Genomic DNA, 13527 nt, shown 5'->3' with positions numbered 1-13527 from the left:
TATGGTAAACTTAAATACTTAAATGTTTATAATTTAAATAGAAATTACATTAAAGTTCATTAAAGTTTAAAGTAATTGAATCAGAAATATACATTTGAAATATATTATATAACATTTTAAAAAGGGTACTTCTTTAAAGCACAACAAAAGATTATTATTATTGAAATGTAGTTCAAAGTAAAACTTTTAATTCAACATTATTAATTCATCCTAAATGTGTGCTGGAGTGTGAGACAGCTATACACTTAAGTGGGCTTTTATTTATTAATATTGCATTATTTGCATGTGGGTTTATATAAATAAATAAATCATTACATTTAAACTACAGTTTAGGTCAGAAGTTTACAGAATGTGCTAAATGTTAATTATTTTACCTAAATAAGAGGGATCATACAAAATGCATGTTATTGATTATTTAGTACTGACCTGGATAATAAAAGATGTTTACATATAATCCACAAAAGAAAATAATAGTTGAATTTATAAAAAAAAAAAAGACCCCGTTCAAAAGTTTACATCCCCTCGATTCTTAATATTGTGTTGTTAACTGAATAATCCACAGCTGTGTTTTTTTTTTTTTTTTTTAGTGATAGTTGTTCATGAGTTCATGAATAGTTAAACTGCCCGATTTTCTTTAGAAAAAAAAGTCCCACAAATTCTTTGGTTTTTCAGCATTTTTGTGTATTTAAACTCTTTCCAACAATGACTGTATGATTTTGAGATCTATCTTTGACAACTAAGGGCTCATATGCAACTATTACAGAAAGTTCAAATGCTCTCTGATACTTCAGAAGAAAAAAACGATGCATTAATAGAATTTGAAGATCAGGCTAAATTTTAACTTATTTTGTCTTCTGGGATAAATGTAAGCGTCTTCTGTAGCATCTAAAGGGCAGTACTTAATGCAAAAATATTTATATTTAGGCAAAATAAGAAAAATGTACACATCTTCATCCTGTTCAAAAGTTTTCATCCCCAGCTCTTAATGCATACTTTTTTTTCCTTCTGGAGCATCAGTGAGTGTTTGAACCTTCTGTAATTGTTGCATATGAGTCCCTCAGTTGTCCTTAGTGTGAAAAGATGGATCTCAAAATCATACAGTCATTGTTGGACAGGGTTAAAATACACAAAAATGCTGGATAACCAAAGAATTTGTGGGACCTGAACAACTTTTCTGAAGAACAGCGGGCAGTTTATCTGTTGAAGACAAACAAGGGACTCATGAACAACTATCACTAAACAAAAAAAACACATCTGTGGATCAATCAGGTAATCATTCAGGTAAAAACACAATATTAGGAAATGTAAACTTTTTGAACGGGGTAATTTTTCTAAATTAAACTATTATTTTATCTTGTGGACTATATGTAAACATATTTTATTATTCAGGTCAGTACTAAATTCTTTCTTTTATCTTGAATCTTAGAATTAGAATTAGTGTGCTTCACATTTTTGTTACCAACAAATTTTAGATTTTAGTAGAATGCCTCTTCTGTGTGAATATGTGTGAAACAATCTTTAACTTAGCGACACAATGACAACCAGCCTGTTAAAATGCACACCCACCTGTCACAGGCCTGGCATTATCTTTGAGAGGTTGTACAGTTCTTAACAGCTCCTGCTCAACACATGATAAATGCGTGCTTGAGTAAGCAAGTTGAAAGACAGCAGAAATATGTCAGAGTTTTTAAGTGTTCCTTTGAATTCAAGCCCTAAAACTAAGAATCACCAACAATACAGTGGTTAGAAGTCATGCTATATTGACACTATATACTATATCTGCAGTCACAACACATTTTGTATTACATACCTTGTTAAACTGGATGAATATGCATGTCTTCGACTCATTTGCTAGCTTATGTTTCCAGGCAGATGGAGGTATGCCAGGGGTGCTCTTTATTTAGTTCACAGATTTGGCGTTAAATACTGTACTATGCTGTTTAATTTTGAGGGCCAGCGCTCTGCTGGAGTTTTGAGGGTTGCACTTAAGCTGTCAAAACAGTTTCTGCTAACAACAAGTGAAGTCAAGTGCAGAGCCGAAGGGTGCGTCTGAGACGATTAGGGCCATGAGGATGAAGTGAAATTAGATAAAAGCTGCTTTGAGTGACGGGTAGGTGTGGTTAATAGCAACTGCAATGCATTAAGCCCAATTTGGTCATCCTTGTTGTTTTGCCTAAAAATGATAAGAATTATGATGTTCAATGCCTAGAGCAATCGTGCCAAACTTAATGTTAAAGAGATAGTTCAGCCAAAAATGAAGATTCTGTTATTAACTACTTACCCTCAGTCATTATTTTTGTTTTCTTTGCACACAAAAAGTTTTCTTGTAGCTTAATGAAATAAGGTTGAACCACTGATGTCACATGGATTATTTTAACAATGTCCTATACCTTTCTTGGCCTTGAACGTGTTAGTTGCGTTTCAAGGTCAGAAAGCTCTCGGATTTCATCAAAAAATATCTTAATTTGTGTTCCAAAGATAAATGAAGGCCTTACAGGTTTGGAACTACATGAGAATTAATGACAGAATAAAATTTTTGACAGAAAATTCATTCTTGTATTATATATTTTTACAGATGATCCACTGAGGCGACCGGACCTGCTAAATGTGGCTTCGTCTTTGAGGGAAAACTCAGCCTTCTTTCAATCTGAGGTCATGCGTCCTGCCAATGACCCCAAAGAGAGAGATCCTGCCCATGTTCGTATGCTCAACGATGTCCTACGAAACCTGGAAAAAAGCTTTCTTATCCCGAACCCACCTCTTGGCTTTTACAGGTAACTGTTTTACACCTGTGGCTTACAAGATTGCAGACGTGGAAGAGTTTGATGAATCCATACCCTTTTACAACATGAAATCTTTCATGCAAAGCGTGATGTATTGTGTAAGTTTCAAAGGAAGTGAAAAGAGGTTAAACATTTTGCGGAAACTTTGATATACCTGAAAACAGAGCGGTATTAATAATTAAGTGTTTGGGCTGAGTGAAAGCAGAATAAAAAAAGTAAGATAAGAAGATGGTACGTGCCAAACCTACCAAGTTTTTGTCAAATGACTTTAAGGAACACAAAAAAGTAGAAAATATTGCACAAAGACATTTTTTTTAGAGGACTGTCTATTCTACTTTTTTCCCATGCAGTTTACCAAAAAGTTTGTGTCTCTACAACCTGTGAGTGTGATCATTATTTAAAGACTTTGTCTTGTCTTTAAATAATGTACAATGCAAAACATGATACTGTATAAACAGGGTTCATACAAGGTGCTTAAAGTACTTGAATTTAAATTTTTGAAATTTAAGGGCTGAAAACCCCTTGAAAATAGCCATATTCCTGAAGAGGTATGTAAAAAGTGCTTGAATTATTGAAAGACAATGTATCTCTGAAATAAGTGTTTTGTAATTTTGTAAATAAGCACATCTTTTCACACAAAATCCATGCAATTCAAAAAAAAAAAAACATACCATTTTCACTTAAGTAAGCACATAGCGTTAGTTCTGGCAGGTCACATGAGTCAAGCTTGCATCAGCTGACTCTCATCTACCTATAGGAATGTTACTCCTATCATAACGTTCCTATATAAGCTCTATTCAGTATTATTCAGTAGTTTTTTCGCTTGCTCAGGAGCAATTGCCCTCCTCCATCCCCAACTCCTCCTTTTGCGATGGTCAGGACCTGGCTTTCTAATTCTTCACACTGAATCAGTTTCCTTTATCTCAAATTATGTGTTACACTTAAAATATCATTAAGTACATTAATGATATCTACTTTGTTCTGTTCTGTTTACCCTGGGGTGCATGAATGGGCAGGGAGTTTTTGCCCAGAAAAGAACTATCCCGCCAAACCAAACTGTATGCTAAATTTCTATCATTTTTTAATATCAGAAAACAATCAAGCTAAGCAAGTCATAGTACTGATAGTGTCATGTAAACATGGCTGAAGATGTGAAAAGAGGAAAAGAGGAACAGACTGTAGGATTACAAATTTATAAAAGGTTAAACATAGATTCCAATATAACTGCCTAAACAGAAAAGTAATGCATATTGTGATTTCTAAGAGCAGACAAACCAGACCCTGAGACAGGAACCTTATGTCTTTAAGCAGTTCCTGAACATCTGGCAGGTTTCTCTTATTAAGTGTGAAATCTAAGCTCAAAGTACAACTGTGTCCTTTTGTTTATTCCCTTTGCATTTGAATGCTAAATAGATCAAAGCCGGGAAAATCCTACTAGGCTGACTATCTGTACTGCATTTGCATGCTTTGTTTAGATTGACTCCACCTCTATGTTTTCCTCTCCCCCTGGAAAGGTATATAAACTGTAATGTATATGCCTTAGTAGACGAATTTTGATGACTGCAGCGAACGAACAGCTAGGATCTCAATAAAGAGAAACTTCTGCTTCAAGATATCCAAAACGTCTCCTGGTCTCTGAGAAAAGTTCACAACAAGACGAACCAAATAATTTGAGTCATTTACGCTGGAACTGCTCCGATTGATTCAAACCTGTGACTCTGATCATTCATTTCAAGTGATTCACTAGCAAAAACCAGATCAAATTAGAAGAGCCATTCATTTTCTAATTTTACCATCACTTGTGACCATTTTAAGAAGCACAAACTAATGGGTGAAAATGAAGTTTTTCAAAACTGCAAACCATTGGGTCACAAAATTATTGACTGTTTCGAAGCACTCCAATCAGAACAGTATCATTTGTTTCAGATCGGGACTTCAAATAGCGTATTGCGAATCGTTTGATTTAGATTGGAACCTTGCATATCGCAAATTATTGGATTCAGGTCAGGACTTCAGAGCGTGTATCTTGAATCAATCAATTTAGATGGGAATGGGTTTGTGAATCATTCGCGTTTAAAGATTCAAATCAAATGACTCGCAATATGTGATTTAAAGTCCTGATCTAAATCAAACGATTCATGATACACAAAGTTCCTGTCTAAGTCAAATGATTTGCGATTCGCGATCTGAGTCTTGATCTAAAATGCTGGTTTGTGAATCATTTTTCAGATCGGGACTTAAGATCGTGGATTGTGAATCATTTGATTTAGATCAGAACTTTGGAGTAGGTTTGTGATTCATTATTAAGATCGGGGCTTCAGAGTATGGATTGCAAATTATTATTCAGATCGGGACTTCAGAATGTGGATCACAAATCATTTCATTTAGATTGGAACTTTTAAATCGGTTCAGATCGGGACTTCAGATCATGGATCGCGAATCATTTGATTTAGATCAGAAATTTGAAGTAGGTTTGTGAATGATTATTGAGATTGGGGCTTCAGAGCGTGGATCCATGCAATCCAACGGGTTCATGAATCATTATTCAGATCGGGACTTCAGATCGTGGATCGCGAATCATTTGATTTAGATCGGAACTTTGGAGTAGGTTTGTGAATCATTGAGACTGGGGCTTCAGAGTTTGGATCGCAAATTATTATTCAGATCGGGACTTCAGATTGTGGATCACGAATCATTTGATTTAGATTGGAACTTTGGAGTGGGTCGTGAATCATTATTCAGAATGGGACTTCAGATTGTGGATTTTGAATCATTTGATTTAGGTCAGAACTTTGGAGTGGATTCACAAATTTGTATTGAGATTGGGGCTTCAGATTGTGGATCGCGAGTAATTATTGAAATGGGTTTGCTTTAGATCGGAACTTCGGAGTGCAGATCGCGAATCATTTGATTCAGATCAGGATCTCAGATTTAGTTTTTTCAGCAGTAGAAAGCATCAAATTAAGGGAGTATAGTTATACAAACAAAACAAAGAAATAAGAAATAAAGTAAACACACTAATAAAGTAAACACTGTAGTTTTACTACAGTAATAGTTTAGTAAACTTTATAATGCTTTAGCAGTAATACTTCACATGTGCTTCACTTTATTTTTGCCATTTTATTAGCATATTTTTATTTATCTATTTCTCTCTTTTTAGAATTTGAAATACAAGACATTGTTTGATAAGTGAGATCTCTGATTTAAGTCCTTGAAAACCAAAAAAGTAGTGCTTGAAAAGTCCTTGAAATAGATTTTATTTTATAGTATCTTTAAGAACCTTGTATAAAGATTTTTTTCTTTTTCTTCATCTTCAAAAGCCATGTGCATATGCATTAGCAGATGTCAAGGAACTTTCCCTGAGAAGGTGTTTGCGAGGAACCAAAAATCTCAAACAATAATTTCACTTCTATAGTGGATAGATATACTGATAAACACACAATCTAGTGTTCCAATTATTATTCCCTCAAAATCTGCTTTTGCAAGACTATATACTGTACATGACATGACAGTTAATTTTAGAATTAAAAACAAAGGATGTAAGTCAGTGAGTGCTAAACTGCATTGTCAGTTGAGGTACACCAACTTGAACTTGCTTGAAAACTCTGGCCATACTGATATATTTTGGCACATTAAACTGCATCAGCATGTACCTGGCAGTGCTGTGTGGACTGTTTATCTGAAATAACCCTAATGACGTAAAGAAAAAGTTTTCTTAAAAAGTGATTCAGATGAACCATCCCAAAAACAACCGGTTTGTGTTTTTGTTAGGGAGTGAATGATGACATCACTTCCCCATGGTCTACAGGGACAGATGCTAATGAGAGACATGCTAATTTACATCTCTGTCACATTTTGTTACCCCAGACATAAGTGTCGGAACGACTGCCTCATGTTGAAAATGAAACATTAAATAAATAAATAACCAAACAAATGCATAAAAAAAAAAAAATCTACTTCCTCTCAGAAATGCAGTAATATTGAGCCACAGTGTAGAAATGCTTATTTCTTAGTGTGACAATTATATTGCATTTATAAAAAAAATCTGTATTGGCTCTTTATTTTATATTCATATCATACAGATACAGTTTATAAAGAATCCCCTACAGGTTCATAAAAAATGAATGATCATAAAGATTATTGGTTGTCCGTAGTGGAACACCGTAATTAGCACAAGATTATAGTAGCAGTCTATAGGAATTTATTAGCCTGTAGTCCCATGATAACCCTAAGGGGGAATCGTGGGTCGATGGACTGAAGTAACCATCATTTAGCCATTGTGCTGATGTCATCAGCTTTGGCTGTCACAGAGAGCAGTGCTGGGATTGCATGATCCAACAATGCTGGGCAATAAGTCCTGTAAGTCTAGAGTATTTACGTTTAAGTGGAGATCAAAATTAGACAACAATCTATAAACAGACACTCAAAAATTAAAGGAATATTTGAGAACACTAACTAATGTAGCCACAAAAGAAGATTACAGCAAAATTTTGGAGGGTTATATCTGTCAGAAATTAGTAGGAAGTGTAGAAGCCCTTGTTTTGATTGACTTCAGCACATCTGCAGCCGCAGGACATCACTGTTTTCTCACACTGCGCTGGTGTGATCTTCATCCACTCTTTTTCCACTCTCTTCCATACTGTCATTCCGTACTGTAGTTTGGTAGAGTTTCTTAACGATAACTTTGAGGCAAATTGCAAGCTGAACTGGCAAGTAATTCCAGCTGCAGTGCTGAACCGATTCCCCATTGAGAGTTTCTGCATTATCCTGTCTTATCCTTCTCATGCATTTTTCTTTCAAGAAATCACCGATTTGGAATGACCAACTTCTCTTGCAATGGCTGAAAGGGTCATCCCTTTGGCCTTCATCTGGACAACCTCCAGTCACAGAGTTTCAGTCACCTTAGAGCAGCCTGCCATCTTGAAATCACAGTGAAAATTGGATGAATGCTGCCAGATAAATAAAATTTGTCATATCCAGTGGCGTGAAAAAGTGTTGGCCCCCTTCGTGATTTTTTTTTTTTTTTTGCATGTTCGTCACACTTTAATGTTTCAAATCATCAAACAAATTTAAATATTAATCAAAGATAACACAAGTAAACAAAACATGCAGTTTTTGAATGAAGTTTTTTATTATGAAGGGAAAACAAAATCCAAACCCCCATGGCACTTTGTGAAAAAATGTTTGCCCCCTAAACTTAATAACTGGTTGGGCCACCCTTAGCAGCAACAACTGCAATCAAGCGTTTGCGATAACTTGCAATGAGTGTTACAGCACTGTGCAGGAATTTTGGCCCACTCATCTTGGCAGAATTGTTGTAATTCAGCCACATTGGAGGGTTTTCCAGCATGAACCACCTTTTTAAGTTCATGCCACAGCATCTCAATAGGATTCAGGTCAGGACTTTGACTAGGCCACTCCAAACTCTTCATTTTGTTTTTCTTCAGCCATTCAGAGGTGGATTTGCCGTGTGCTTTGGATCATTGTCCTGTTGCAGAACCCAAGTTCGCTTCAGCTTGAGGTCACAAACAGATTGTCCTTCAGGATTTTTTGGTAGACAGCATAATTAATTTTTCCATTTATCACAGCAAGTCTTCCAGGTCCAGAAGCAGCAAAACAGCCCCAGCCCCTGTTCTCTAATTTTGCTCTCCACTCTATATACAGTACAAAAGCATCTTAGGTTGACTAATTAAATAAACAAATTGTGTCTTTCTTTAAATCCAGTGTTCTTAGTTGTTCTCTTTAACAGCCATGATTAGATACTTGAAAATGCAAGAAGTGAACAAAAGGTCAAGCACAATATTAAAAAGTACAGGCCTGTATTATGGAGTTAATGGTTTCTTATGACCTCCTCTGTGGAGGAGACCTCAAAACCGCAGGACTTTAGCCAGAATTATGTGGTAAAACACTATCGCAGGTACACACACACACACATCATCATCATCATCATCTCGCAGGGAATAGAAGTAAATCCCTCAGTCGACTGTGATTCACTCCTCAGCTCAGCAGAATAAAGTGCTGATCTTCAGCCGGTGTCCTCAAATGCTCCTTCTCAACCTGGATTTACAGATGTGCGTTTGTTGTTGATAGGAACTGTGTTGCAGCTTGATCCATAATGGAGTAGCCGACAACACAGCGTGCAATCAAAATGGACATTCCGATTATTTCCCCTTTTTGTGTTTGGGTGAATGCTTGTTTGATCTTGCATCGATGCCCAAGGTCCACAACACTCCCTGGGTGCTGCATTTCTGCTTTGACTTTTCTTTTGACGCCGCCGCTGTCGGCGTCTGTTGGTTTTGCTAATCTGGACTGAAGGAGGGCCCTGTTATTATCAAAGCGACATGCAATTGTAATCAGCGGCAAACAGCGTGTCCTGGAGTGGTTTTTATTAAATTAACAGAAGAGGAAGCAAACGGATGAAGTGTGGAGAGACTCGTCAGGGTACCTGCTCATTATCTCTCTTTGGGTTCTGGCCTGTGAGAATTAACACCCTCTCAGTGATCTTCACTGTTTCACCCCCTGTGTTTTATACACTTGTGTCTCTGTTTATTAATCAGTTTTCACCAGTGCCGCAATTGAAAATAGACTGTAAAAAGATGTTTTGTTTTGTACGATATAGGCACTCACAGGAACCCCAGTTCCCACCAAAATTACAATTTTGAATGACAGTGAAAGGTGACTAAGCACAGTATGATAAAAGTGGCCCATATGACTATATTCCAAATCTTCTCAAACTGTATGACAAGCTTTATAAAGACATGTGAATGGGTGTTGAGTCCAATAAAGTGCATCCAGCCATCATAAAAAGTACTCCATACAGCTCCAGGGGTCCTATTATCAGTAAAAGCCTCCTTTAGCAATCCGATGTGTTTTTGTAAGAAAAATATCCATATTTAAAACGTAAGAATCACTTTAATCCAGCTTGCGCTAACAGTTGTACACAGGAAGGGGCGTGGCAGTACTGAAACGCCATCTAAACTGTTCGCCAATTGCAACGCAGTGGGACTGCTAACCAATCACAACATATTTTGTTTTTCCGAAGGCAGACCTTCATCAAACCCGGAACTAATCGAGACATTTGTGCCAGCCTGGGGAGAAAGCTATTGTAATAATGTAAATTATGTGAAAAATAATGCGTTTTTCGAACCACCAAGCATGAGAGCATATTCTAGTGTACTCCCAAAACAAAATAAAGACTTTGTAAAGGAGCATAATAGGACCCCTTTATTGGAGGTCTTCTGAAGCAAATATTCAAGTGACATTTGAAAGCTACAACCTACATTTTGTTAGTTTTCTCACACAAAGCTATCATGCGGCTTCAGGATACTTGGATTCAAGCACACAAGTTATTGCTATTGTTTTTTATGGTACTTTTTTAGAAGTTGTCCTGTCCATGGGCACCGTCTTTAGGTCATTAGTGCCAAAAATTAATTCCTGTGGGTTAGAAATGTCATAAGAATAAGTAAATCCTGACAAAAGTGTTACTTTTCCAGTCAATAATCTCTTTAAACAGACTCTTTTGTTAGCTTTTTGTTGTGTCATTATTGAATGTGCTTGTCAAACGTAAGTGTTTCTCAAGCGGTCAGGTTTCAGGTAAGAGTTTGACCTCAATGCCTGAAAGAATAGCACTCACAGACACTCTGGAGGGTTTGCTCCTGCAGATAAAACAAATGCCAATATTCAGTAGACATAGAACAGATGATATCTGGACCCACGCAGGGGACTCCGCTGCGTACGCTAAACTCGATTTGTAGCTGCTGTGCAGGAGAACTCTTTCTCCATTAAAAACAAAGTATGTGGTGTTACCAGGGAGCCCAGATCAATATCTCAAAGATTTCATGGAGAGTTATATAAAAAGACCTCTAGCAACAGTTGGTGTAAAAAAGAAAAAGAAAAAGGTATGACTAAAATTGTAAAAAAGTGACTTGGAAAGTGAACAACCTTGTGGATCAGTATAGGTCTTACATTGCATCTTCCATCTGGATTGTGGAGGTTGTGTTTTTGGCAAAGGTGTTTTAATTTTGTAACGTAATGTCGGAAACCTGTAAAACTAGTAACTTTAAAGGGAACTCTGGGTATTAAGATTGGCTTAATGTAACGGCATGAAAAATTTTCAATTATTTTGAAAAAACCACATCATCATATACTATATTTTGTGCCATTATTTTACGTAAAACGGGTGCGCTCGGTGAGCTACTGGCATTATCTGTTGCTATTTTTACTGCAACACAACTCTGAATCAACAAATCATGAGTGAAATAATGAAATGTGAGTAGAAAGTATAAAACCCATGAAAGATTTACGCTATTTTAAAAAAATCCACATTGTTATATACATATTTTACACTATGGGGGCGCCATTATTTTTGGTGTGTAGTGCCTTTTGCATCAATGACATGAAATTGTTGTACTTTGTGAGCTACTGGAACTACTTGTTACTATTTTCACTGCAACAAAACTCGGAATACACAACTCTGAAAATAAAATACTAATATAATGTGCAGCTTTTGGTAATTTTTAGGTCGAAGGGCTACAAGAGAAGTGATGCAAGTCTTCACTGCTTTCCTAGTGATAAGAAGAAAAGAAAAAATGGGAAGATGCCTGTGGATAAATAAAACTGGATAAAGACTCATGTCTTTGTTCTCCCCACTTTATCCCTGATGCCTTTAAGGCTTTTAGTAGACCACCTAAAATAATGGCACCCCCCATAGTCCAAAATATGTATTAAACGATGTGAGTTTTTTAAAATAATGTAAATCTTTCATGGGTTTTCTACTACATAATTCAATAAGAGACATCTTTTACGTTACATTAAGCCATACAAGTCTTAATCAGGGTTCCTTTTAAACAAACAGTTGACATTCATAATAAGCAAGAGTACTATGGAAGTCAATAGCTAGTATCAACTGTTGTGTTATCAAATATTCTTCTTCTTTTTTTGTACTCAACAGAAAAAAAGACACTCATACAGGTTTGAAACTACATGAGGGTGAGCAAATGATGACAGAATTGTCCTATTTTTTGGTTAACTATCCCTTTAAGTGCAAAGTTAATTAAATGTTTTCTGACACTTAACTGCATGTTATGCAATTAAATGAAAATAAACTATATTTTAGATTAAAATAAATGCTTTTAGCTGAATATTAGAGTGCATTTTACTCACCAAGTTGGACTTGACTACATCTTTATACAGGCGAATAAGAGAGTGTGCTCTCTTTGTACACTTAAATGGCCTTTCATTTCATTGCTATTATCTGCAAGTGCAGTTATACTGTGGTGCGGCAGCAGAAGAATCATAAGACGTAGGATCCATTTGCAACAGTTTATTAAGAATAGACAGGTCAAACAGGCTGAGATCAACAATGGCGGACTGATGTGGTGAAGGCAAATCCAAGAGAGTAGTCAGTGTCCGTGCAAAGGGGTCAGGGCTGGCGGCAATCAGAATCAATAATCCGTTGGGAGAGCGAGGGTCACAAAAAGGCAGGCAGAAAAGGTTCACACACAACAGTAACAGTCCAGTTGGCAGCAGATAGACAGTCCGAATGAAAACGCTTAGGATTGGGTACATTACCGGCAAAACTTCGCAGTGAGTGTGCTGGCGAGGCACGCTGATATGGCCGCCATAACGGAAGTGCCCCGGGTGATCCGGAACCGGAAGCGTGAGTTCCCAGGTACGGGATTGTGGGTAGTGTAGTCAGTATTCAGGTGAGGGTTCCCGCTGGTGCGGGATAGAGGGAGCCACAGAGACCGCGCTTGTGACATATACATACTTATGATACACATTTTCTACAGAATAATTAATGTACAGTATGTGTTTTAGCGAATATATGAGAACATCTAAAGACATTTACAAGGACAAAGAAAGCAAGAAAGAAAGCAAAAGAAAAGTAAGGAGTGAGTCAGTGTAAATGTCTTTTGGTAATCAACATTCAACAAATGCTGTCTGCTGAGCTTAACTTGTATTGAACGTTTCTTTAAGAATGATGGAGAGCCTCTTTCTGAGTGATATGACTCACAGGCCAAACAAAAAAGGGATAACCATTTCCTTTGGGAATGAAGAGAGAGTGTTTGAGATGTGGACATTTCAGTCTTTCACTTCAAATAAATCACACATATGAAACGCTCTCAGGCCTTTCACTGTACTGTCTTTTTAAAGCTTCATAATTCTGTTAAAATGCTAACAAACGCTAAGCTAACACACTTACTCCAGCTCTAAATTTACCTCTGCAACCAGTTCTGTTCTTGTGTGATTTCTACCTTCCAGTTAGCAAGAGAGTTCATTATAAAGTTTATATATAAACTTTGCTTTCTGAAGGTCACAGGCTCATTCTGAACTTCAGTCAACCTGGTCACAGATAAGGAATTGCCTCGTTTATTATGGTCAGGTGTGTGAAGCTGGTTAAAACACTCCAAAAACAGAAATCAATGTGTGACCCTGAACCGTGAAGAAAATGGCCCAAAGTCTGTTGATATTGTCATGCAGGAATTCAGGTGATTTCTCTGCAAATTACAGTTGAAAACATGAGTGCTTGCTCCAAGGTTGTTTTAAGACATGCTTGTATTGATTTTGCTTTGTATTCATGCTCTGTGTATCTGAATGTGTGCTCATTGGTACAGTAGCTGACAGAACATACAGTCAAGCCCAAAATTATTCATACCCCTGGCAAATTCTGACTTAAAGTTGCTTTTATTCAACCAGCAAGTTTTTTTGACCAGAAATGACACAGGCTTCTCCTAAAAGATAA

General features: G+C 36.7%; 1 protein-coding gene across 1 annotated transcript in view; it reads left to right on the top strand.

Annotated features, from left to right (window-relative positions):
* The window catches only part of LOC141293482 (inactive N-acetylated-alpha-linked acidic dipeptidase-like protein 2), a 247038-nt gene that overhangs the window by 229359 nt on the left and 4152 nt on the right, over positions 1-13527 (top strand). Inside the window, exon 13 of the mRNA XM_073825517.1 lies at positions 2576-2774. Within this exon, the coding sequence (XP_073681618.1) occupies positions 2576-2774 (199 nt within the window). The remainder of the gene's footprint in view (positions 1-2575; positions 2775-13527) is intronic.

The sequence above is a fragment of the Garra rufa genome, chromosome 20 (assembly GCF_049309525.1).
Source record: "Garra rufa chromosome 20, GarRuf1.0, whole genome shotgun sequence".
Classification (NCBI taxonomy): domain Eukaryota; kingdom Metazoa; phylum Chordata; class Actinopteri; order Cypriniformes; family Cyprinidae; genus Garra; species Garra rufa.
Note: the sequence above shows the minus strand (reverse complement) of the source record. Positions and strands in the feature narration are given on the sequence as shown.